At 39.1% G+C, this 27,860-nt stretch overlaps 1 protein-coding gene across 1 annotated transcript; it reads left to right on the forward strand.

Moving 5' to 3' along the window:
* On the forward strand, positions 1-26,264 carry rell1 (RELT like 1). Its single transcript, XM_040141029.1, has 8 exons — positions 1-187; positions 7,040-7,261; positions 11,457-11,528; positions 15,661-15,715; positions 19,428-19,676; positions 22,255-22,387; positions 25,261-25,307; positions 25,397-26,264. Exons 1-7 carry the CDS (start codon positions 163-165, stop codon positions 25,294-25,296), a joined length of 792 nt encoding a protein of 263 aa, XP_039996963.1. The 5' UTR covers positions 1-162; the 3' UTR covers positions 25,297-25,307; positions 25,397-26,264.
* The last annotated feature ends 1,596 nt before the right edge of the window (positions 26,265-27,860 follow it).

The raw sequence follows: 27,860 nt of genomic DNA on the forward strand, positions 1-27,860 counted from the left end.
TTAAGATCAGGGCGTATCCGCTCTCTGGGAATCAGGAAACACGTTGATGTCTGTAAGAAGTCCCTCCCGTCGTTTGGTTTGGTTTTGACCACGGTTGCGCCACGGCCGCCTGTCAGAAGCGTCACCGGCAGCCCACCGGCAAAGCTGTGGTCCTGTCCGTCAATGGCTAATCCAACCGTCTCTACACGTAAGTTTACACGGGTTTTTTCTTTTCTTTTTTTTTTTAAATTTCTATTTGGACGTGAAATGGTGTAGCACCGCTGCGCCGTCATGGTCGTTAATGTTGAGTATTTTCTCATCTGTTCCTCGGGAAAGTTTGCTCTCTTTTTCAAAATAGCTAATGAAGTTATAGCGGCGGCAGGACATCGATTTGAACCTTTACGGAAAATCTAGCTACTAGCTAACCTAGCTTCTAGATATTCAAATGTAGGCACTTTTTCTTTTTTTTTTTTTAAAGCAGAAAACTGAACACATGCTGCATGGCAGTTACAAATTCAACATACTATGCAGCCAATGTAGAAAGACGGGGAAAAAGAAACCACACTTTGCAATTATAAAAAAAAAGCTAGGTTATAGAAAAAGACCTGACAACCCGCTCTGAAAATCCCATTGCAAACTGGGTATTTAGATACAGCAGTTCCTCACTATAAAGGCGTTACATAATCGTATCCTCGCCAAAACGTAAGGCAATTTAAGTTAGTTTTTTTTTTTCCTAACTATGAGTTTGTGTTTCCATGAGACTTACACATTTTATATGATATTATCGTTTTTCAGTGGAAACAGTGAACGCCAGTCCATCCTACCTGATTTGTTATGGCGCTGACAAAGTGAAAGGCTGCAGGTTATACTGTGCTTGTGGATCTGTATGAGCTAATTACTGATCTTTCAGGACTTGAGTGTGATGACAAATGTCACCTGCTTCCAAGGAGCATGGAGAAGGGAAAAAGTCTGAAGAGTTAAAAGAAAAAACAACAAAACAAAACCCTTCACAAACACTTGTATAGAGAATAATTTTATTATCAGAATCCTGCAAGAAATCTCTGCTGAAGTCTCAGTCTTAGCGACACTAGAGCTTAACGTGTATTTTTCCTTTGCAACAACTGTTTTTTCTCATCATTAACATTGCAAAACCTAAATTGAAAACCTCGTGAGATCCTTCAGAGGGAGAACCTAAACTCATTACCTTTTAACTGCATCGCAAAAGAAAATTAACTTGTTACTAGTTTCAGTATCCGTAAAATTGTATTTGTGCTGTGGTTTTCAGCGGTGAAGCTAAACAATACTCTGATACATGTAATTGCCATGTTTTTGAATTTTTCAAAGACAGCATGCCCATCTAATATAGGTTATGTAACTGTATGAATATGTTATATGCTGAAAATAATATAATGACTTTTAAGATAAATAATATCACAAACTAGTGGAACTAACTAGTGGAAAACAGGAAAATACATTTCTGATATCTTTATCAGTTTGGAACTTAGAATAAAGTGTTAGTGCAAAAACCCTGTTCAAACAATCAGTCATTCATTGACTGCTGAAGATGTCTCATGAGCAACAATGAATGTTTTGCACAGCTTGTTGGAGCCCATATAGAAAAAGCCTCTTGTGGATCTTTTAAAGTACAGCCAGGACCATTTATGTGTCAGAGCAGAGTACTGTACGTGTCTCTGCATCAAGAAAAACTCAAGCAAGTGTTCTCTTTTAGTTCCAACCAGTGCACTGCTCCTTGGTTATCTTCATCCCCTGTAAAATGCCCGGCCTGTTTCCATTTTTCCATGGATAGTCCACAGGAGTCTGTGGCGTTTAAAAGGCCAAGGCTGAATCCTCATGCTCATTCAATTAGGCCTAGTCATCCAGTGTGTTGGTTTGGAAATCACAATATCCTCACGTAATGTGTGTGTGTGTGTGTGTGTGTGTGTGTGTGTGTGTGTGTGTGTGTGTGTGTGTGTATGTGTGTATACTTTATAAGCATACTGTGTGTGTTGGATAGTTTCGGCTGTCTTCACGACTTAATGGAATGCTGAATTTAGTGTCATCTAGGTCGGTGGCTCCCAACCTGGGGGGGGTCCCAATATAAATGCGAGGGGGTTACAAGATGACCATAGGGATAAAAAAAGCCATAAAATCACAAAGTTATATTGATTTATTTTTCTGTCTTTTGTCTGTTTTTTTTTTTTTTTTCTTGAGAAATTCTGACCACTTGGACTTTGTCCAGCCTGTAAAATTCCTTTTTAAATCAGATAATACCAGAGGGAAATCTCACACTCGCGTTCACAAACAGGTAGACCAAGACCTGTGTACATTTTTGAAGTTGGTATAGTAAAAAGATTGTCCACTGCTGTATTTTGGTAATGAAGGTGATTTTTGTGTTGCCTGTGACAGTCCTGCATTTCAGATTCAAATTCAGACCTTAGATAGCTCTGCTCTACGTCTGGATTGTTAGTTTTAATTCCTGTATGATACTGAAACTCTTCTTCTAAAAATGTGGCAGTAATTGCCTTACTCTTCCAGTTATACTCGAATTTCTTGTATATTGGTCAGTAAGTTTTACGAGAAGGCAGTTTGGCAACTCTTTGAGCAAGTGCATGCTTGCTAATATGCAGGGTTGTATTGTATAAATGCAGACATTCATGATAAAGATTTATCATTGCAAGAGTTTGTCATTTTGTAATACCAGCCTGAAATCTCAGGGACATGACAGCAAATGAGGACGTGATTAAGAAACGTCTCCTCTCTACTAATGAATGAGTGTACTGAGTAACTAAATGGATAAAGGAAAAGGGTTTGAAATGACAGGACTGTCTCATGTAATCTGAAACAATATGTGGCTAGTTTAAGTGAATGAGTCTTAGATTTGCTTTTGTAGCTGCATATGATTTCCTGAATATGAGGAAATGGGTCAGACAGAGTCTTTATAAGACATTTATATTCAGCGCAGAGCTGGAGACCACAATTTCTTATCCTATCCTATGTCCTTGTAGTCAAATGGAGGGCTTTGTCAGTGTGTTTACTGTCATTTTCTCAACAGTTAAGAAAAATATCTTGATTGACAGCTACATATATTTTACAGCTATTCAGTAACATTTAATAGACCAATACTCAACTTGTTGGGGCTACCAAGACAAGAAAAGAAAGATTTGAGGTATAGAGGCCCTGTTGAGTCCTTCTGGGCTTTCTCTCCTATATCTTCTGGAGTAAATGGACCGCTCAGTCTCCTTGAACAGGGCTAAATTATGAGGATGAATGTGCTTGAAGACACTATGGCGTTTTGGGTGTTGTGCCCACAGTTTAATGTGGGCATAGACATTGTTGTAAAATGTGAAGAAGAGATTATTCACTATCTAAATAGTGTTGAATGAGGAGATGTCGAACAGTTTCCATTTCCTTTCCGTCTACAGCTAAGAAGTCAATCTTTAAAGTTCAAAGTCTTGCAGCCATTACTGATTTCCTGTTTTAAAAGATTTAACTTGGACTATTATTAAATATAGCACAGTTTTCCAAGAAGGAAACTAAAATAAAACAGAAATCATTTATTTTTGTAAAGATGCAATTTGCTTCCTTTCTGCTGATATCAGCGGGAAAGAACATTAACATCCTCTTTTCTGAGCTGCCCTTTGGCTTTGCGGACTTGCCTACCGGTCAGCTGCTTAAATCACTGATGGGTAATGGGTGTGGTAATTTCCATGTGTCCATGTGTGGGTGCTAGCAGGAGCAGGAATAATACAAAGTTTAAGATTCAAATATTGCAGCACACACAAGCAGAGTTAAAACTGACGTTGCCCTTATTAGTAGCTAAAATAGCTCCCTGTTATTACATCTGATGTTCAAGAGAGGGGGAAGGAAAGGAAAAAGAAAGAGGATAAAGAGAGCAAACACACATTTGTAAAGTGAAGAGATGGCTAAACTACCTCACAGCTCAGTTTTTCAGGTTATTTTTTTCAGGTATTTCTGGACACAACTCCCCCCTTGTGTTCTGGCAGAGATTGATTTTACGTCATCCAGTGAAAGAGGCTGCTGCAGCAAAGATGACGATAACCTTCAGGCAGTGAACTCCGCACAGGCTAAATCCTAATAAAACTACAGGAAATTAAACTAGCGGACCAGTAATTCTGACCTAGTCAGGTACATCCTACAAAGGATGTTTCAATTGATGGATCTGACACTGTAGAAAGAGATATTTTTGAATCAGAAAGGGGAATATCACTTAGGGTGAAAGTTAGAGGTTGTTTCATTGACTTTGGAGGGTACCACCGTCATTTTGAGGTTTTAATCTGTTCAGAGAGGTAAAAATCCAGCCCAGTCGAGTTTGATATTTACCTGCTACAATCCTCAGTACAGCTGCTGCTCACAGTAACACAACATGTTTTCCTTGTAGCCAGGAGGAGTTTGACCCAGTACTTTTACTTTTACTTTAACCCAAATCTTAAAATCCAAAGAATTTTAGGATACACCCCCCCCCCCCCATGGGATTGCACTATTGTGCAACCCCATGTGTAGCGCAGTGTGTTATTGAGACTTTGTGTCATTATAAAATATTTTCTTCAGCCCAGAATCAATTCTCATATTCTCATCCCTAGACAAACCTTTACATCTAGGACTTGGTATCATTTTAAGTTCCTCAATACTGGTGTCACTATGATACCTGAGTTTGTTAATTTAACAAAACAAGCCACACTGTCATTTGCCCCGCTCAGTATGTATTTTACAAAGCTATGGCAACAAATATCTAATCAAGCTTTACCCAAGCCCAACATTTGCTTTTTGTTTTGTTTCAAACCGGAACCGAATTTGAGATAAGGAAAAAATATCAGCATTGCCGGCCTGTCATTCTCTTTTCCTTTGAACTCATACAGTGTTATTGTATGAATCCACATAACTACTGTGTGAATCAACACCTTGATGTGTATTTGTTTTGGATAGGTCAATTTTTTGGCTCTCTCTCTTTGGACTTCAGTCATGGCACCAGCTATGGTTGCCGTGAGATATGACTCAACTCTAAAAACGAAAACCCCCCCCCCACAACCCATTTGTCAGTCTCTTGTCTTTTTAAAAAAAAATGCTTTTAGTACACTCCTCTAATTGATCAATGATGACTTCTGAGCCATTTAAGAGAGGCATGGTACCGAGCCAGGACAGCTAACCAGTGTGGTCTTCACTAGATATAAGCACATAGACACACAACAGTGGGTCACAGGGCGGTCAGTGAGCAGACAATGGTCTTTATCAGTGTATTCAGGCTGATGCACTAGGGAACTGGGACAATGGAGGAGCACAAATGCCTGTATGCATCGGGAGGCACATGGTTAGGAATACAGATATATGCCTGTACACACAGTGCTGTGGTACATTTCAAATGGGATCAAGATATAGTTTCATTTGATATGACTGAGATTCTGTCCAAACGGCAGGCTTCCATGTCGCTCTGTCTGTCTCCGTCTCTCTTTTGGTCTTGCTGACTTCTCTGTCTCTCTAACGCACATGCACGCACAGGCGCACACACGCGCACACATGCTCACACACACACACACACACTGATGTCGACGGGAACACAGACAAAAGCCCTCTTGTGTGTTGTGCTGGAATGGCTCACATGGTGCTCCTACAGCAGGAGCCAGGGCAGCCTGCGCCTATAGCTTCCACAGGTCAAAGTCTACACTTTGACCTTTGACGTGAGCAGTTTTCAAGATATTTTGTCCAAAATGTAATTTAATTTTTAAAATTTATTTTGAGAGCATTCAGTCATTCAAATGTAAAGCTTTCTTTTGATCAAAAGAAATTGACTCGCAAAATATTTTGATAATCAGTCATTTTTCAGATGTGAGAATTTGGAATATCTTTGGGTCTTTGACCGATGGACAAAACAAACATTATGTTTATGTGATTGGCATTTTAACTACTTCTTCACATATCATAGAATAAACAACAAGTCAGTTTTCTGGAGATTTGGTTGTGCTAGATTTGGATGGAAACTTGGCTACTGAATTGATTGATCAAAAAAATCTGAAGATTAATTGATAATGAAAATAATCGTTACTTACAGCCCTAACAGTATGTCTTAAAGTTGTTAAATTGGAAGTGTAGTATGAGCTAAGGAGTTGCTTCAAGCACCCTTCCCAAGAATATAGTGGCGCCCTGATGGGTCTAAAGTCTGATGTGTAGGTAGTGGGCATGTGGGAGTGGGAGCAGAAGAACCTCGAGCTGGTTGTAAAGTTTATGGACCTTGTGTTCCTTTTTGCAGCAGTCAGTTACATAACAAACTCTAAGTTATAACTAACCCCACTACATGCAGACTGGGTTTATATGTTTCAGCAGGCTCAAATGCACTGCTTCTGCACCTTTTTCAAGTACATTTTATGACTTTAAATTTTTAATTTCACATCAGGAGTGGGAGTGTTCCACTTACCGGCCAATAGTGCATTTTAGTGAAAGAATCATAATGAGAGAGAAAACACTGGATTGCTCCTATCACCATTACCAGCAGTATATAGGAAACTTTTATAGCTCTCTTTCGGCAGCCTTACTGAAGTCCTCAGTCTCGTCTGTACTCACACTCTCTCTTTGCCCTCAGAAAGCTGACTGAATGAAAGAGTTGAGGACAGAGAAAATAAAAACCTCAGAAACAGTTCCACTGTACTTGTTAGATTTACAGTGTAAGGTTCTGTATAGTTTTTGTTTTATCTTGTCTTTTCACTCTCTGGGCCTCTGCCTCCTGCATCAAATCGGTCCTCAAAGCTTTGGAGAGCAGACACAGCTTGCACCAGATCGAGCTGTTAGAGGACAGAGACAGCGGCAGACTCGACTGATCCAGGAAAGGAACATGAAAGCTATGTTGTGTTGCAGCTGATAATATTTAAATCCTGTCAGCTGTTCAGCTCAGGCCTCAAGTGTGGTTATCAGGTTGCCATCAAGGGTGTTGTAATGACAGTGTATTGCTTAGTTTTCTGAGTTCTCTGTCCTGTTGCAACAATATTAACATTAAAAAAAAAAAAAAAAAGAAAAAAAATAATCAGTTTCTTGCCCCTTTTCATTTCTCTAGTGGGTCAAACAGTCACTGGAAAAGGTGAAGGTGAAGCAGGGGGGGCCAACCCAGACTATATTGCCTTCGTCCTGGTGCCCGTTTTCTTCCTCTTGGGCCTGCTGGGGGTGGTTATCTGCCACGTGCTGAAGAGGAAAGGCTACCGGTGCACCACTGAGGCCCAGGATGACAATGAGGAGGTTTTTGAAGAAGGGGGAGAAAAGGATCCTGAACTGGGTGGAGGTAAGGAAATCTGAATAAAAGAACAAGGGATATGAGACAATTACAAAGACTCCAAGGTGTTGAAATAAGCTGTGTCGGTGGAACATGTCAGAACTTCGGAAATTTGACTGGCACAGAGTGTGTGACACCGTTATGACTAACGTTATGTGTTTATTACATCTACGTAGTCATTGTCTTTAAATTATCCCTTGTCAATATACAGCATACACTCAAAATTATCGCGCAACCAGGCTTATATTAACCCAAGTTTATGGAGAAGAGATTTGAGAGGATTGGGGGAGTGAGATGAAAATTGTTTGACAGAATTGAAGCTCTAAATTGTTAGTATGCAAAATTTCAAAAATATTATGGGGTCAACCTGTTTTGCAGTAATTTTTGTAAAAAAAAAAAAAATTAATGTTTGGCTGTTGTTTTGCTGAACCATTTATCTTATGTCTTTTTTTAATTAATTAATTAATTTTTTTTAAAGAAAAACCTTGCCTGGCTGAGCAACTAAATATTACAGGCTTTTCAGATCAGACAACTTAACAGCAGACCATGACTGTTTTCAGCCAAACGGTGAACTAAGCACATTCTTCCGGTCCTTTCCGGTCAACACTAACTGACAAATGCATACATTGTGTCTTGTGGATTCTTCACATTGAAACCCCCCCAGTGTTAAACACTCCAGTTCAGCTTGCATTAGTAGTAACCCTGAAATGTAACCTAATACAGCTGTAAGAGTAACACCGTGTTACATTTCATCATTTCCTGTCAATCCCGTGTTCACGTGAAGGTAGTTTGAATCCAGCATCGGAATGGCAGACCCCACAACTAATAATGAAAGCTACTATATCGAGAGGTCATTACAGAATGTAAGCACATTGGTTTTCTGAGGAGAAAAAAAAAAGCAAATGGGTCTTGATTTCTTGATGATCTTATGAATTCTAACTTTAATTAATTCAGTTGTACTCATTCTGCTGCATGTACATTATCGCACAAACTATTTCAACCTTTCCAGCTTTGCTTCGAAATAGCGGCTCGTGAATTGAAAAATTCCGGTCAAGTTTAGTGTTAACCATGGCCAGATTTGCTCCGTCAGACTGTGATGCTGTTGCTTTTTTAAGTCAGTGGAATAGGAAATGCAGAATAAACGATTTCTTTTTCATTGGTTTCATAGGCCTGCATGAGGTTTTCTATTTTCTTGCCATGTGATTTTGAAAATCAAGGTCAGATATCATGCAAAAAAAATTCACTGCTCTCTAGTACTTACAGGCTTGTACTACATTCCTGACCAATAACTTTGGCGAGTGACACATACTGTAGGTTCGGACAGATGATGATAAGAATATACTTGTGTGATATGAATGGCGCCTTTGCTAAAAACCCGTAGCTGTCACTGTTTCTCTGTGCATAAAACAAGATTAAAAATGCTAAACACTTACACAGGTAAGAGCTTATTAAAGGAATATTTATGTATTTTATGCACCATTGAATAAGAAGTGGTTTTCAATGTTTGTGCTGATGACGAATTTTCAGAAAACCCCTTTGAAATCACAAACATAAGTTCAGGGATGCCGTTTATGGTGTATTTAAGTCATCGCTTTTACCATTTCTTGTAAAGTCGCTGTCTTATCTTAGTCATATCCCTTTCTTGAGAAAAGGCCTCCGTTTTTTAGGAGTGGAAGCCAGCATTCATCAGGTAAAAGTTTGGTATTCACATCATGTTATAACTCAACTAGGGGTGTGTTAAGTGAGGTGAAACAAAAAAAGTCTCTGCACAGGGCCTTTTTAATTTCCCTTGCCTCCGAATTATAGCTGCAGATAATGCATAACTGTTATGGAATTTGTGTATATCATGAAGAGTTTTCTCGCCTCTCAGAGAATATACTTGACTTTTTGAACTTAGTGGAAAATTTGACCCAGTTTACTCCTTTAGTTTTCGCCTTTCTGCATCGGTCATGTCACTTTTTTGCGAGTACAGTACGTGGCATGACACACAGAGAGAGGTGAGGTCAGTGGTCTCTCCTCTCCGTGTAGTATTTGGCGTGTGCAGGCATGAAACTTCCTGTAACCCTGGTTTGCTTTTGGGTATGTCACAGGCATGAGAAATGTTATGGAAAGTATGAACTTTTTACACTATGCTGCTAAGATATGCAAGAGACCCTGTTGTCTGCCTTTTTTACTTATCTGTCATCACACAACTGCCCTCCCAACAGTTTTCCTCCTGGCATATAAAGTCTCCACTATTTCCCATGTTGAACAAAGCCCTGATTCCTCCATTGAATCCTGTCAATTAATACAGCATTTGTTGAGTGAGTACGTATTGAGATGGATAGGCCAGCAGCAGCACAAAGGTCATGATTGCATTATAGTTTTTCCCTTGTCTCTCTGGGTTTCTGTGTGTGTCTTTTGTCCAACAGCCCTACTCTTGGTATGTCATACGCTGAAAGAAAAGAGTAGGGGAAAAAACACTTTTGTGTTTTGTCCTCACTCATTCAGTTGTTGTTCCAGTCTTATCTTGTTTATCAATGATCATGTTTCCTCTTCTATTTCTTCCTCTTCTCTTTTCCGCTTTTTTTCTCTTTTACCCTCCACGCTGCTTGTGATGTTTATTAGTCGTGAGCAGCTTTTTTACATTGTGCAGGTCACTGTTTAAAATCAGCCACAACATACCAGAGGATTTCTATAAATTACTGAAAGAGCATTGTGTTTATCAGAAACAAGGAAAAAGTTCAGGAAGCAATCACCAGGAAACTCTAGGAAGTGCCTCACAGGGGTGTGTGCTACTTGGAAGGGCTCATTTTCAAATTTCTTGAGAGAAGACAATTAATTATGGCACATTTTTATGGATTTGTGCATTACGGTCTCAGGCAAAGCTGAGCAATGTCAATGAAATAAAATATCACACTATTTTTCACCCAATACATAGATGCTGATATTTTCAGTATATTTTGGGGATTAAATTTGATGAATTAACAGAAGACATTTACACATAAGAATTAATTAGAAATCTGTGTATGATGATCAAACAGGTAAAGACATTTGATGTTTATCACCGTCAGAATAGCCTATTATGTTAAACCAATCTGGTAGCTTTAATGGAACCTTTTAAAGCTGCACTAATCAATATTATTTGTATTAACAGTGGATCAAGTGACAATGTGTAATCTGAAAGGTGTTAGTGACAAATCCACAGAGATCACCCAACTATGCACTTCCCCTCAGCTGTACGGAACTTTATATCATTTGTCAGTTCATTGTTTTGGTTTTACATCCTGCAACTTAACTGTTTTGATTCACTCAAAATTCACTCTCACAGCTCTAATCTACATTGTTTCTAATAGCAGCAGGCGGCCCTTTTCAGTGAAAAAGCTCTTAAAACCCCCCACTGTCCAGATGTTTCCCACAGGAGAATAGGTGGACAACAAAACAGAGCAAAAAGTAGAGTGAATATTGAAATTACATTCAGCAGGAGGCTCGAAAACACAACTCAAAATGAATGCTAATGTTGCTCCATATCTGCTGAATGTGTAAGTAGGCAACTGTCTGCTCACACGTTAGCCATATCAATTTTATAATGTCATCAATATTTCAGTGTTGTATTTACAGCTTGTCCAAAAGACTCCAAAAAAAAAAAAAGTAATTTTTAATAATATTTCGACAACCAATATCCCAGTTAATAACTCCTCTCATGTCACAATGTTCATATTCTATCAGTGTATTAGCAATCTTTATTAATCTTTTGAAAAGATAATAGTCAAACAAAATGCTCCATAAGTCTATGTGTGGGTTCCTATTATAACTAATAAATTGCATTTCTGCTCCAGTTAAACAGTAAAACCCAGGGGAGTAATGTCATCAAGTTGTAATATTAATAAGTGCTCTTAAATTATGATTAATAGGCATCTTGTTTAGCATTTACGAGGTAAAAGGCTCCTGGCTATTGGAGTCCTTGGGCCGTGCCTGAGGAGGTTTTTAAATCTCTTGTGAAAATATTTAAACACAAGCTTTTAGGCTGTAATGTTTGCTCTACCTGTTTTACTGTTGGTATGTTTACCTGTCAAGTTCATTAATATCTGTCACTCATTGTTTGTCTGTGACCTAAATAATGGTGAACCATTAAAGCTGCTTAAGGACATAATGATTGAATGACTATCACTGACTTATTAAAGCAACTGTTTCTTTTTGTGTGTGTTTCTGCTTGTACTTTCAGAGCTGAATGACACCCTCAGTGACAACAATGACACAGTCGGACAGATTGTTCGCTACATCATGAAAAATGAAGGTATGTGTCTGACACACTAAATGACAGGCAAAATCCATTATGTTTTTGGCATTGTCACACACGGTTCAGGAAGGGAGTGTGTGTCAGTTTCTGTGTAGTGGTGTGTATGTGGCTTCTTTGTTGAGTTTGGCTCAGGAATGAGGATCTTTGCGGAGGTTTGTCATCAGGACAAACTGGCCCCAGTGGAGAAATTTAAAGCAAAATTAATGATTACTGTGGTTCAGACAACATGGTTGGTTAGATCACAGATTTCAATCTGAATCACACGAGCGTTAAATTATTATTTGATTGCTGTATTCCTGCAAAGTGAATATGACATTACTAACAAATAATTTCCCTGAGCTGGGAGTGATATAAATAGCAGCACTCTTCTTATACCAAATAATTGCTTTTTTGTTTTGTTTTGGTCAGACTGAGTTTATGAGTAGCAACAGGAATAAATTAGGACCAATGCTAGTATTGTGTCAAATTCAATAAGGTTGATTGGCAAGAATACACATGCATGTCCTGAAAGTGTAGATCACAATGTTTGCGTCAGTTCTAATAGACGTCCCACAGCAGTGGAGCTCTATTGAAATCAGGCTAACAACTGTTAACTCGCTACAGTATTTGTAGGCATGTAACTTTGATCTTAAGGTGAAAAGATTGCTTGGATATTTTAGTGACTTAGAGGAGTAACTGTTTCACTTGAAAAGTGTGTGTGTTCATAGAGTTATTGGGGGGAAAAAAAGGATTACATTTTGTTCTGAACTTTGATATCATGGAGGTTCAGTCTTGAGTTCCTGTTTAGTTTATTTCAGGTTATTAATAGTTTCACTTGGGAGATGCCTGTAACAAGATGTACTATAGATATAAATGTTCTCATGACGCATGCAGGCCAGTTTAGCAGTTTATTAACTGACTCTCCACGGTCAAGATGAAATGTTTAGCAAATGAGAGGAAAGAATTATCTGAAGTGAAAGAGGAGGAGAGAGGAGTCTGGTTGTGTTGTGACAGGACAGCTTGGACTGACCGTGGGGATTTTTCCAGTATAAAAAAAGAGCGAACATTTGTTTTAAACAACTTTCACTTCATCAAACAGCACAGAAATCATACAGAGACAGGGGAAGAGACAGGAGACAAGGAGATGAGGGAAAAGAAAGGAGAAGGAGACAATTACACTGTAGTAGATAGTACTGTAATTTTTACCGCATGCCACACCAACTGTTTAAGAGACGGAGTGCAGCTCAACACCTTGAAAATGTGGCTATGCGTCTCATTTATTCTAAGACGAAACAAAAACATCTATATATCCTTGCAGTAACACTTTTTATTGGGGATCAGGTTGCTGAAAGTGGTGTCATTACCCTGGAAGCAGAGTCGGTATTTTGAGGTCTGCGTCGTTTAAAAACCCAGTCCTACAGCTGATTACAACCGTGCAGTCTTAGCCATCCTTCATGTCTTATCCAGAAGGCTAACATATGATGACAGATGAAGGTAGTATAGTCCTGTCTTGGTAGCAAGCCATCCTCATTGTGTTATAGCCCAGAGGCGAGCGCTAAGCTGACTCATCATTGCTTTTTTTGTAACAGAACAGTGATATTTGTAGAGTTGGAGTTGGAGTCTGTTAACTGTGACTCACCCTCACAATGTGAGTTTGGACACATGACCTGGTTCAGTGCTCCCTCAATGGAAATATCCTGTATTATGAGATTTTGACATATTTTCATTAACGCACAGTAAAAATCTGATTTTCCATGGCCTTTAACAAAATTGTATCAACATTCAAACTAGACACACTGAAAGCCTTTCCGTGGAAATAATCCTCTGGAACACACAAAGTGATCTGTGCTTGTTATATTTCCACTCGCAGCAGCAGAATGTGTATGGTTACACACAAGAGGAATTGAATAGAGAGCCTGGGTAGCAGCAGTAGTAGTCTTTATAGCTGAGTGAGGACTGCCATCTACAGAGAATCACAAAATAAATTTGTGATAGTACTGTTACAGTCAAACTTTCATTGAATACCTGTGTTGCCTCCTTACACAACAAAGAATAATAGCAATAATATTATACCCTTTGCTTTTCTGTTCTTTTTCTTCTTTTTCTCCTTCAATTTTCTCAACAACCGCTCATCCGATCCACTACAAACTTCCTGTGTGTATTGTTGAGGACCCAACTAGTGCAGTCTCGACTGTGAAGTTTTTTTGGATGAGCGGTTCTCGTGAAACATAAAAAGAGAAACATTAAACAACAGTTGGTTAGGGCTGCGGCGACTTATCCACTCAACCGACCCCATCCATTCGGACGACGGTGCGTCACAAGCTGCAGCTGCTAAACCTCGCGCAGGATCATCTAAAGTGTGGGACTATTTTAGAGAGAGACCCAAGCTCTGCAAGTTGGAAATTGCTGATCACAGCAATACAACTGCTATGCACAGTCACTTGAAGCAAAAGCATCACGCAGCGACAGCAAGACATCACAATTTTGTTTGCTTTTTTTCCCCACCTAAGCATGAGGTATTAGGATCATTAACAGGCAAAACAAGTAATTTATGCACCACTGCTGTGATGGTAACAGAATGTTACACCATATTTCATCTAACATTCTTATTTGGCTGTTGTATATTTCCAGTTTCCTTTAAACAGCCATGTATGAGTGAGAAATTGGCTTAAACTAATGTTAAATCGTTTCAGATATTGTACTTGTTGATGCAAAAATGCATTTGCCGGTGATTTTCTTCACTGCATATCACTGCAGTGTTGAAATAAGTCCATGTCACGTCCATTTGAAGCTTTAAGTCAAGTTCTTCAATAAAAATACTGATTCTCCAGTTCGGGGTAAGGTTTGCTATGACACACAGTGATTTACATTAATCTACATTCACCAGCCAATTTATTAGCTACGCCTAGATAAAACGGTTTTCCTAATATTATTTCAACCTTAATAGAAATGGGATAGACAAAATATTTGGAACACCTCTCAGTGTAACCCATTACAGTCTAACAGCACCACAAATTATAGCCTCCAAAATGACCCTTAAAATAAATCAACACCTCTTTCAAACAGATTCAATAAAAACTGAACATTATAATCCTCATGAAGGGAGGATTTATTGCAGGCCTGCTGTGTTATCCTGCATTAGTTTTATCATGGTGTTCTTCATAAATTGGCAATTTGTATATGTGTCACAGCAAGGAAGTAAAGGAATCAAAAATAAACATACCCCGCAAATGCATTTCACATTACAAATGTAGTGCTTTTTTCCTTTTTAAAGCCCCTGAATACCCTTTTACCAATCCAACGTTTTTTTTGTATAACCTTGAGTATTTACTAAATAAGCAACATTAAAAGTTAACTTTTTGAACATTGGTCTGCAACATAAGGAAACAGACCTGCAGTTGTCATTAAAGTTTGAATGATAAATTCAGATTTTTCCACAGAAGCAACATCACCTTTTTCCGAAAAAGTCCTGTGCGCTTCAAACCAGTCAGAAAGCAAGAATGAAAACACAAATACAAAAGACATGTTATGTGAAATAACCAAAACTGTTGTAACGTAGAGAGAAAATTGTGTTTTCCTCATCAGTCAAGGCTGAGAAAGTACGTGCTGAGGGCCCTTAAAGACCAGACATTGACCCTAACCCGACACTTTTTCTTTTTCCTTTTTTTTTTTTTTTGGGTGATTAGTCTCAAATGTATTCTCCCAATGCCACATCTTGAAACACAAACTAAAAAAGTAGCCTTGTGCATATAAAATGACAGAACAGAACAGAAGTTCGGGTAGTTATTATTGATGTGCAGTAAAGAAATTCAGAACTTTGTCTCCTGGGGCCAAATTCCTGACCAGAAATTCAACTTTTCAGGGACATGTTCTGGAGTTTGTTTGTTCCGACCAAAGTTTTTTTCTGGTTTGGCACGTTCCCCTGAGGTTGTTGTGTACAGTAAATGTGTTCAGTGACTGCACGTGGTGAGCGATTTAATTGTCTCAAGGAGTTAATCTGTTGTAGCCATCTTTCAATAAGCGCTCTGCTTTTGAAGTCACTGGAGCGTTCTCCTCGCTCATTCTCAACACTACTGTTATCTCTCTCTTTCTCTTTTCCTTTCTTCTATCTGTATTAGTGTGTAACTCTCTCCCGCCCCCCCCTTTACAGCAAACTCGGACGCCCTGAAAGCCATGGTCCATGACAACAGCATTGATTCTGATGGGTAAGTGTCTTCTCGCATTGCTGTGAAAACCAATCAAGTTCATCCAAAGCCACCTGTCATTAAAAAGACTTTTTTTTTGCCCTTTTTTCAGATTCATAAAAAAAATAGATGAGCAAAGTGCAACTCTGTTAACTATCTCAACCACCAGGTGGCACCATAAGCCTCCTTGACAGCCTGTTGGCGTCACTACTGAAGTGACTGAGCTGAGGGTTGTTATGGCATTGAATCAACAGTCGAGGCAATCAGGCCACATTTCTCTTCTGATACTTTTCCAGATGGCAGGGCTTGATTGAGGGCAAGCAACTGGGGACTATTCCAAAAAATGCCACTATGCCCCATATCACTGTATTGAGGGATTATTAAAGCATATTAAGCACAGTTGTTGGCATGTTTCCTCATTGGATTCTTAGCCAGAGTGTGACTATGACTCTACCTCAAAGGGGAGCACTGGGCAAAGAAAGTGTAGATATTTATTATCTCGAGCTTTAGAACTACATAAGCCTAAACTATTGCTGAAATAATTGATTGTCAAAAGATTATCGACAACTATTTTGATAATCTGTTGGTCAGACATAATAAGCAATTTGGATACATCACCTTGGAATGTGGGATTTTTTTTTTTTTTTACTATTATACTTTAAATAAATAAAAAATATAAAATTATATATATATATATATATATATATAATATAATATAAATACTATTATAGATAATTGATAGATTAAGTGATCATGAAAATGACTGACATTCACAAAATCCCTACCCTGAACAATGTTTGTCCAATAATAGCTTAGCAACCATAACAAGGAACAGCAGTCTTGTAATTCCTCAGCTGTTTAATAGCATAAAATCTATAGGCCTCGAAACGGATCATAGTGGGTCATTCACACTGACCTCTCAAATCTAAGGCGGCTTGACTTTGAAACAACCCTGCATCATAAGAACAGGAGCTGATGGCTCAAACTGAGATGAGACTTTTTCACTGTTCTTCCTACCGTTCACGTGTACAGGGCAACAAGCAGAGTAACTGAGCAAGCGTAGTGCAGCATGACTGCTGAGATAAGGGGAGAGGGAGTTGGGCAGATAGACAGATAGGAGGAGGCGGAGAAGCTTGTGACATGGGAGGAGTGTGCGCAAATGGAGTTAGTGGAGTATGTTTTCCCCTCTCTCTCCCCTCCTGTCATCTTTCTTTTCCCGCTACATATTGTTCTGTGGAGGAAAGAAGAGAGGTTGGGAAGAAACGACTGGGAAGAAACTGTGTGGATAAATGGTAGGAGCGTCGCCTCTGCCTAGGATTAGGTATTGAGGTATTCTGCTCAGTCACATTGGGTGTCCTGGAAAAAAATAACCAGAAATCTGCAATCCCACACATTTCCCCGGCGTGACTTTCATGAGTCTTGCTTCTCCAGTGCTCTCTCCAAATCTCTTTTTTTCTGCATATTTCCAATTCATGTTTTCTGTCCCGATTCCTTTGACTTTTTTTTTCCATTTTGTTCAAAATGCCCTCTGTAGTACTCCCTCTTTCTTTTGCTGTTACTCTTCATATCTTTCTCTGTTTCTTTCAGCCAGGTTGGGCAGCCTGCCAGTGGATCACTTAGAAATGGTGGAATGGGTGGGAAGAGGGGCATCGGTGGGGGGTAATTTATGGGACACTTAGGGGGGTGGGAGGCAGGCAGACAGGCAGAGAGAGAAGGAGGAAAAGGAGTGAGGGATGAAGAGAGGCTACAAGGAGGAGAGTGACTGTAGTGTGGCCAGGGCTCGCTATCTGCCTCTCCAGATTTGGTACTTAACTTCCCCTCTGCTCACTGCTGCTCTCCCCATCAGTACTCCAGCCTCCACCTCTCCACCATCCCTCATTCCTCTTTCCACTCCACACAACATGCTCTGTTCAAATCAGTTTCACCTTTAATCCTCCTGTGGGCCAAACTCATGTTTCATACCTCACACTGTACATGTGCATCATACATATTGTTTTGTGCATCTGATAAAAAAAAATCTTTTTGGGTCTTCCACATGCATGCACTTAACGCATTGTGTACACCACTGGTTCCCAACCTTTTTGGCTTGTGAAAACTTAAAACAATGTCTCTGTGTGCTTCCCCCTGTCGTCGGTAAAAGATCATCCAAAGAAAAATGTTTAAATCCCCCCCCGTTTGGTTTGAGTAATCTCATGAAACACCTAAAATTATCCAGTGATTGCAAGTAATTGGCGTTGTGGACGTGAAAAATATAAGTACGGCTTTAATGCTACAAGATACTACTGTTGCAGGGCTGAAACTAACTAATTGTTTTCATCATGAATTAATCTTTAAAACATTTTTTTTGCTTATACAATTCTGTGTTTAGTCTGAAATGTCAGAAGATACTGAATTTGTGTATCCCAGTTTCCAAGATGATCCAACAGCCCAGAAGTCATAGATATTAATTTACAATCATGTAAAACAGAGAGAACCAGAATTTGACTTTTGTATTTGATAAAGGACTTAAACGGTTACTCGCGTGTCAGAATAGCTGTTAATTCATTTTTGGTCGATTGAATAATCTATTACTTTACTAATTGTTTTAGCTCTACAAAGAATGATATTAAAGCAAATATTTGAGTGAATCACCTTTGTGGCAACACTTTGGCGAAAGTCCTTTTACTGTGTCAACATGACATGACATTTACCTATGACCTCCACCCCATCAACCACCTTTGCTTTGAACTGGAACGTCAACATTGAACTCGACCTTATTCTCACATCAGTGCTTGACCTCACTGTTACGCTTATGGAAGGTTCCACAAACTTCCAATCACACGTGTTTAATGTTCAGTTGTCCACATAATTCTGGCCGTATGCTCTGTCTCGCCGTCCCTCTTTCCTGTGTCTTACAAGCGAATGTCAATTTCCATGTTTTCCCATCCTCAACATGGATAGAGAAAAATGAAAGACACACAACTCATTATTATGCCTCGTGTCCCTTGACTCACATGCATAGGCATACATATTATATATATAATATGTTTTTCAGTGAGTACAAGCACTGTTTATTCTACTTTTGTGTGTAAACAATGTGAAGAGTTGCTCTCCAGGGTCATAAAACATGCACACACAGCTCTTCTGAAAAAAGATGTGTGTGTGAGAGCAAACAGACGAGTGAGCTGGCCTCAATTAGTGCCTGTTAACACACTTCTAAGATAAATACTGTATGATAGTGGAGTGAAAACAGTATGTGATTTGATAGCTCTTGTATCTCAAGTACCGCTATTTGTCTGGTATTTAATTCTCTACTGATCAGGTGTCCAACACCTCAACCGATGCCTGTTTGATACAAAAAATTGCTTCAAATATTACTTTCATTCATTCTGTGTGATTCTCGAAGAGCTTGTCAGTGATTGTATTTGCCCTGTTGAAGTATGAAATATTAATGTGTCATTCCTGTGTTGGTATGTTGTGACAAAGGAAGCTCTGCAGATATCAATGAGATTGAATTCTCTGTAAAATTTCTTTAATCTTTTGACGTTGCATCATGCTGTAACAGTTGCTGACCTGTGAAGTGTTAATTTTTGTGCTCTGCTTGTAATAGTAGTTCAGCAGCAGCCCTGTTTACACACTCATATCATAATTAATGTGTAATTGTTTACTATCATGTATAATATATTGATAATAATTGTGTCATTACTGAATCAGAAGGTTTTAAAGTCACTTACTTCTGGTTCTTCTTCCTCAGTCCTCCACTCACCCCAACCTCCCCCAGCACCATGACCCCTCCGATGACTCCCATATCACCGGGGGCACCCCCAGAAGCAGCCAAGCACACCTGCAACCACCTGCACACCATCGGTGGCCCCGGCGGCCACAAGAACATCTGCACCCGCTGCAGCCAGAAGAAATGGCCGCTGATGAGGAAGCCGTCGGTGCGTAAGGCCGAGCATCGCCGCAGCCACCACGGAGAGGTCACAGTCCTGGCTGTCGGCAGGTGGGCAGGTGTGTGTGAGTGTGTGTGTGTGAGTGTGTGTGTGTGTGTGTGTGTGCCAAGTAGGAAAGAGCAAAAAGGATAGTTAATTGTATATATGTTATACAAAGATTTTTTTAATTTCCAGAATTTCTTAGAATTACACTACACAATGGGGTTTATTTAGCAGACGTAAATTAAAACTTACACAGTTTGCCCCAGAGGCATATCAGATATGAGTGCACACACACAGCATTAAAAATCAAACATTAACTCTAAATAATTGCCAAAGAAAAATCCACACTTAATCACGTAGGTGGAGTTTTCTGTGCACTTTGCCATCAGACTAGTGAGCTGGAAAATACACAGATGGCAAGTCAGGATGAAGCCTGGGAAAACAAAGGCTGCAGGGTTCAGAGTGTGTTGAGGTTTAGTGTGAAGCTTCGGTGGTTAACCTGTGTTGTTTGGTAACGAACCGTGTTAAAAGCACACTAACCTGGAAAGGCAGGGACAGCAATAGAGAAACTTGTGATATATAACACCTCTCTGCCAGAGTTTGCTGTTTCTCGGGATCATGTTTTGAGGATCTTGTTGAATGTACAATGTCAATCCACCTACTTTTTTTTTTTTTTAAGTACATCTTCATTCATCAGCGGTTGTATGCAGCAGCTTGCCATTAGAGTCAACAAATACACACAATTGGTAATAAATGCATGAATAAATAAATAGCTCAGAGCTCAAGGATGCACATGTTCCTTTTTGGTGAGTAACACTGAATGTAAACAACATTTTTATTTGTTGACAAGAAAACTCCACAGGGCACTTTTAATTTTTATGTCATCATTAGGTAGTGAGATAAAAACTTGAAAATATTACTGTGCCATGAGTGAGAATTATTTCATAGTCCAGGTCATCAGGTTTCAGTGCCAGAGCCACAGCTCATCTTAAGTTCACTTAACGCTTATGAAGTCTGCTCACCTTCAGCTCTCTGTAGAGTTTATACATCTTGTTGCCCTTGACTCTCCACCCACCAGTCCCCCTTAAAATGAGCATTTCCCCCAGTTTCTTTGCCTTTTTTGCACAAGTTTAAGCAGAAATTAACGACTCAAAGTGATGTTGATGGATTTCGAACAGATGCTGGCGCTTCCATTCATCAGACGGCTGTAGGAGAGCTAAGTCCTTTGGAAATATGACATTTTTATTTAGAGTACAAAAAATTCAGGACTGCAGCTTGATTTCTTCAGTAAATGGTATTTTAGAGAAACTTCTCCCTCCTCAGGGCACATAATGCATCTGCTCTGGTACTTTTTGGACTGGACAATCTCTACAAAGTTCTTACATACCAGAAAGTTTTATGAGCAGGTGTGTTGACAGTGAAAGGAAAAAAAAAAAAATTCTAAAAATTGTATGATTTTTCCTGATGAAGTTCTGAGGACCAAAACGTCAGTAGTAATGGGAGTACAAGTTTTTGTTCTTTCAAAGTACTTTTTGTACTTCTACGAAACTGTGTTCGTCAAGACTAAAAAATCCACATTGTCTAAATAGTCTCAATGTGTGGGCAGTCTAGTCTTTGTAGGTTTCAGTAACTGTAAGGCCTGTGCCAGCCAAAAATGTTTCGATTGCTTCCCAGTGTTTTAAAGTGGTTTAACACAAACACAAACCACCCGGAATTAAACTCTGGCAGTATGATACCATTATACATCCGTCACAGTTCATGTAGTTTGTGTCCTCGATCTTTAAAGCAAAGAGACCCTTTTTGAGTCCACTAGTGAACCCAGGAAAGTGTTGCAGCCTCGTCTCCATCATGCAGCGAGCGCTCTCCTCATCCTTAATGTCCTGCTGTGAGCTGATTCGGATGCAGAGAGGGTGCTTTTCATTTGCACAAGCAGATGAATGGTCGTGCACGCAGAGGGTCAGCATGAACCGGATGCGGGTATTCATTTGTGGATTTAATTAAAACTTCAGAGTGTGTGTGTGTGTGTGTGTGTGTGTGTGTGTGTGTGTGTGTGTGTGTGTGTCTGTGTGTGTGTGTGTGTGTGTCTGTGTGTGTGTGTGTGTGTGTGTGTGTCTGTGTGGAGAGTCGATGGGTGGTTGAGAGAGGTGTGAGTACAGGTGAGTGAGAATTTTTGGGGGGAGGGCATGTGTGCCAGTTATCAGCAGTGAGAAGAAGCAGCAGCAGATGCCAACTGTGGTGCAGATGAGAAAAACTGATACCCACTGAGTTTATTTTCAGAAGTATGAACTTAGCCATGACATTTTTATTAAAGGTCTATTTTCAGTGGCTTATTTATATTGGGTATTTTATATAAATATGCTATTGACAAAGTGAAAAAACCAATGGCAAAGATGGTCAGCTAAGTTCTGTTTTATTTTGAGCTAGAAACATTATTTCTCTAAAGAGTTCAATGGTATAAAAACTGTGCTAAATGTTTTCCCTGTCATTTCAGCCACTGGTGTGTCCTCACATAAGACCAGAAGCTTGTTTTAATGAGACAACTCTGCAGTGTAGGCGACCTCATTCCTTACTTGTGTCCCGGACTGCAAAAACATTCAGCACTCTTGTGTTGTGTTTTTGTTTTTTTTTTTTGGGGTCCCTTTATAGGTTCCGGGTGACAAAATGTGAAAAACCAGCCAGGGAGAGGCGGACCCTACTAATATCAGACTCCAATGGGAGTGTCCCTACATCACCCACAGATGTGGAGCCCAAGAGTCGGACGACGTCTGAGTCCCAGCAGGTCTGTGTCCTGTAAAAAAAAAAAAAAGGTCTAATCCTCTAGCTCTCTCTTTGTCTTCGTTGCCCATTGGGCTCTTCCCTGCTGACACCATGTGTATGAATAAGTGTTGCTTATGTATGCAAAATTATTTATGTGTGTGAATGTGAGCGCCACAGCTTGTCTGCACTTTTTTTTTTAATGGTGTGCATGTTCACAGTACATGGTGACATTATCCCCCTCTAATAAATTTTCAATATCTCAAAAACTATAGAATGTCATGGCTTTGGTAATTAGTTGCGCTAATTATATATGATTACATATACATAGATAGATATATATAGATAGAAATAGATATAGATAGAAATAGATAGAAATAGATATAGATAGATAGATATAGATAGATTGGTAGGAATGTAATAAGTTAATTTATAAATTAGTTGATTGACAGAAAATTAACCAGCACCTATTCGGATAATTGAGAAATTGTTTCAGTCAGTTTTTGAACCAAAATACTAAACGTTCAGTAGTTTCAGCCTCTCAAATGTGAGGATTTTGTACTTTTCTTATCATATGTGACAGTAAACTGAATATCTCAGTGTTTTGGACTGTTTGTTGGATAAATAAAGCAAAATGAAGATGTCACCTTAGGCTCAGGGAAAATATAATTTTTTATTTATTTTTTTATTTATTTTTAAATATTTTCTGACTTTTTGTAGCCAAAATAATCAAGAGAATAATCACAACAATAATTGATAATGAAAATAATTGTTAGTTTGCAGCCCTAAAGTATATTATAACTGTATTAGGGCTGCAACTAACGAATATTTCATTATTGATTAATGTGCAATTGATTTTCTCGAATAATTGTTTGGTCTATAAAAGAAATCACAAACAAAGTGAAAAATGTCTGCTACAATTTCTAAAGCCCGAGGAGATGTTTTCAAAAATGTCTCGTTTTGTCCAACCGGCAGTCCAAAACCCAACAACATTCAGTGTACTGTCACCTGAGAACAAGATAAGTAGAAAATCCTCACACTTGAGAAGCTAGAACTGGGTAATGTAATTCATTTTATAAAATGACTTAAGCATGTCATCCAACTAGCTGCTCATTAATTTTCTATCTATCAGTGGTGACAGTGACTTAGTACATTCACACGTTTGGAAAGCTGAAATCAAGTCAATGCAAGACGAGCTTAATTGTATACAGACAAACAGCATTCTCAATTACGAGATAGAAACACTGGACAAAAAAAACCTGACAGTCAACCAGATGTTTATTATAATTAGGTAGAGTAAGGTTAATGTGATTTCAGGAGAATTATTATAATGTGTATCTGAAAGTCCACGAAAAAGAGCTGGTGAAAACTGCAACAATATTTAGTCTCCAGCCCTGATGTTTTCTCTTTACATCACAGGAACCCGTTGCTCCTGAAGATCATGAACTGCCTCCATTTGTCTCTCGTCATGGTTTCATTTATTGTTTACTAGATTGTACAGAGAAATTGTGGCTTGAACAGCACAGAAAATTTCCTTGCAGTTGATTGCTTTTCAGATTCCTCTGTGACAAAATATTAAGAAACATTCAACACTCCCCGTAGCACAACAACAAACTGCAAAAAACCTCCACAGAAAGCAACCAGAGAAAGCTGCCACTGTTGCTTTAAAGTGAGTCCTACTCACCCTAAATATTAGTCATCAGAGATGCATGCATGATAATCACATTTAACATTCATGCATACAGTCAACCTCATTTACCATTACAGCCCCCCCCCCCCCAGTTTTCTGTGTAGGTGCACACCCTAGTTTTGTAGCATTATAGAGATGGTTATAAATACATAAGTCCGGTGATATTCTATTTTTTTTTAAAGTATTGTTTGTGTGTCCTAAGCATCGCTGAACAAAAACAATTAAATAAAACATCATTGAGCCACACCATAGCACTCGATGACATGATTTATTACGATCATCGTGGGCACTGTGCTTTATTTTAAGTCAATAGCATAGAAATAGAGAAAATAATTTAAAACGCACAAACCACCATCTCAATGTGCAATTCAGCTGTTTACTACGTGCAAATCTCTCTCAAATTCAGGGCCTGTGTCATGATTTTGTGCTGCCTGTCTTTCCTGTTCTAAAGTCTCCCTCCTGCATCTTGCTCTACTCTACCTGGACATCTTCGTCTTTCTGCACTCCGTCCTGGTTGAAGGGGGGATTAGGATAATTCCTTTGAGCTGACAGTAAACATATCAAATGTGCAGTCTAGAGGAAAAATATCTAAAAAAAAAAAAGACCACTTATATGATAATCTTCGAAGTAATTATCATTAACTGACAATGACACACTGCAGTGACAATGCAGAATCCTGTATTTTCCTGCCTCATTATGCTGTCTCAGACCTCTCAAACTTACTGCAGATCTTGCACAGAGATGATAAACCAGTGTGCTTTGCTCGTTTACTTGCTACTGCTACCTCTTAACGCGTAGGAGGAAAAGACTGTTTGAAGTAATTTTCTAATGCTCAATTGCATTTTACACATGCCATCCACATTGCGTGTGTGAAAATGTCCAAAACCCCCCCCCTCTGCTTGACAAGCCCCAGCCTTTGTCAATGGGACGCGGCCATGCCCACGAAAATGCAACGGCTGGGAGTCAACCTAGCTTCCAGAGACAGTAGCCTACTGGAACCACAAAACATTTAACATCCGTTTCATTTCATGCTATTTACTTTTAGCTTTCTTGTGTTGACTACTCTATATATGCCTTCAGCCCAAGAAAATGAACAAACGCTTTAGCGTGGAAGAGTGATAGTATTCAGTCTGCAGACAGAATATTATTGTCTCTCACAATTAATGACAATTTTTTTTATTAAATCAAGTTTATTTCCTTCCTACCAGGTGCATACAGACAACTTGAACAAAGAGAAATGTTAAAAAAAACCCAGGTAACTTGTCATATTTTTATCAGCGACATGCGAATCTCCATTTTTTGACTATATCTGTGTCTAAGCACATTCATTCCTTAACTTTACAGCTTTCCAAAGAGAGGAGAGAAGCAACATCTGGACACTTTTTAAACCCAACGGAGAACATTATAACATCAGCACAGGAGGATAAAAAAGCGGGAGAGTCCATCCGGGAATCGTCCCTCCACATTCTACTTCCACAGGGAGTGAAATGTGCTGCCGATGAAGACGACAGTGTTTATTTTACAAGTTGAAGGGGGTAAGGTGTGTCTAGCTGTGATAAACTCCATTTCCTCCAATAATAGATTTACAGTAGTGCCTTGCTCAAGGGCGTTTAGGCAGGTCAACTGCTTGATGTCAAGGAACCCTGAACCAGGGTTCTCCCAGTAAACTAAGGGGATATTACTCAGCATGCTGATGTGGTCCATGATGTATGTTCGTACGTTTTTGCATGTCATCAACCAGTTAATTTATAAAACTACACTCCCAGGAACAGGTACAGCCAGTCCGAGATAAAGCTGTAGGTAGTCATTCCCAAACAGGAAGAAGGAACAACCTAATACAGTAGTCACAGAGCCAGGAAATAGACTGGAGCATTAGTCAATGTGATAAGAGCAAAGCAACAGTAATCACATCCTGTAATGTCATGAACATGATGTCAACGTGTTCCCTGTTGTCAGCATGATTAAGTATCTTTGCTGCACGTGTTATAAGGTCAGTGTGTCTGCTTTTCAAATTTATAATCTAATTTCTTAGTGTTGAACTTCCAGTCTGACCTCTAATAATAAAGAAGAACATGCAGTCATCTGCGTCAAACAACAAATTAGACACAGGCTGCTCACTGAATGTTTTCTATAAAAGCTACAAGTGACAGTATTATTTTGCCATGAACAGCAAACCTTAAAGCTGCATCAATTGTTTAAATTTTTTTTAATTAAAAAAAAAAAATTAAAACCACTTTTGGGCAGCAAGCTGTGAACACAACAGCAATAAATTATTGTTAGCAGAATGTCGCCTGTTTACGCATCTGGCAGACACGGAGCAACGTTACCATTCATTTGGAGTCGTGTTTATCCTCACATGATGAATGGAAGTCCAATATTAACTTTATTGCTCGGTTTTGGCCGCTTATGACTCCTGAGAGAAATATCTGCCTCCATAGCTGCTAAACGCTCCAATATGTTTGCCGCTAACTTTGCCTGTCTGCTGCCTAGTGCTAAACAGGTAGCCACCATTTTGGCTTATCAGTACTTTTTCTGTAAAAAAAAAACCCAAAAAAACCCAAAAAACGACCTGCTTCGGATGGAAATAAGGTTGATGAGAGCTGTGAGAGTGAACCACACAGTTGCGGGCCACAAATCCAAGACAGTTAGCTGAAAAACGCCAGAACACTATGTTAAGCAGCATAGTTGAGTAATACTTGTCTGTCGGTTCACCACGATGAGCGACCCCTTCATTCCTTACACTTAGTCATGTGACCAGTTGTTAATATTAAAGTGTTGATTGTTGCAGCTTTAATTTGTGATGCCGAAAACAGACATTTAGACTGGAATTATATGTATTTTTTTTTTAAACTGTGCTAAAATATATTCTATAACACATGTATGATTTATAGAGGTATCACATCATATCGGCTTAGAGGGTAGGACATCTTACATAAACTTTTGGTCAAAGATTATTTACAAATATCAAAGGAAAATGGCAAATATTTTGGCTTAACGAACCCCAAAGCAAATCGCTTTTACCTGTTCATTTTATATCAGTTGTGTCATGTCCCTATCGGCTTCGCTGTGGTGTACATGTAGAATCAATCTTCATCCGATGAAGGCAAATGAAGCTACTTATTTTCACTCCGCCGGGATTTATCATATTTTACCATGGGCTGCCTTTATATTAATCATCATTGTACTAAGGGGTCATGAGCAGATACTGCACAAAGGACTTAATCCACTATGGATTATCTGTCAGTATTTATCTTTCACTTGTTCCGCCCGGATGTAAGCCTTACTTTTTCCAAATGAATTTTCCCCATTCATTTCTAAGCATGTGTCTATTTGCGTGGGTGCGTTTATAGTGAATGGCAGACACCATGTGCTGTCATTCAGTAAGTGTTTATAGTATCAAGAATCATTTGTTGTGGAGAGCAATTCAGTTAAAGAGATGTGAGTGTTACCTCTGCCTTTAAATCTTGTGTGTGTGTGTGTGTGTGTGTGTGTGTGTGTGTGTGTGTGTGTGTGTGTGTGTGTGTGTGTGAGAGAGACAGATGCAAAGTGTGAGTGACATTAGTAATGCCTCCTCCATTAAGCGGAACGTTGTTTATTTTAACAGGAAAACTCCAGTATATTTCAACCTTTTGTCGTATTCTCATATGTGAGCCTTCTGACTTTGAGTCATGTTAACTTTGAACTTGTCACCTTGGTTGTAGGGATTTATAGGAAACACGGAGTCTGGGGAAAGAAAACTTGTATTGGGGCAAGTAGCACAAGCCTCCTGAAGCTTAAATTTGACATAAACAGTAACACTCGTCTCTGA

This window comes from Xiphias gladius, chromosome 12 (assembly GCF_016859285.1).
Source record: "Xiphias gladius isolate SHS-SW01 ecotype Sanya breed wild chromosome 12, ASM1685928v1, whole genome shotgun sequence".
Lineage (NCBI taxonomy): Eukaryota > Metazoa > Chordata > Actinopteri > Istiophoriformes > Xiphiidae > Xiphias > Xiphias gladius.

Excerpts from the sequence above, each read along its gene's own strand:
- rell1 (XM_040141029.1), top strand. The coding sequence starts at position 163 with ATGGCTAATCCAACCGTCTCTACAC. Across the intron at positions 188-7,039 it reads TAATCCAACCGTCTCTACAC|TGGGTCAAACAGTCACTGGA; the intron begins GTAAGTTTACAC and ends TCATTTCTCTAG. Across the intron at positions 19,677-22,254 it reads ACAGTCCTGGCTGTCGGCAG|GTTCCGGGTGACAAAATGTG; the intron begins GTGGGCAGGTGT and ends GTCCCTTTATAG.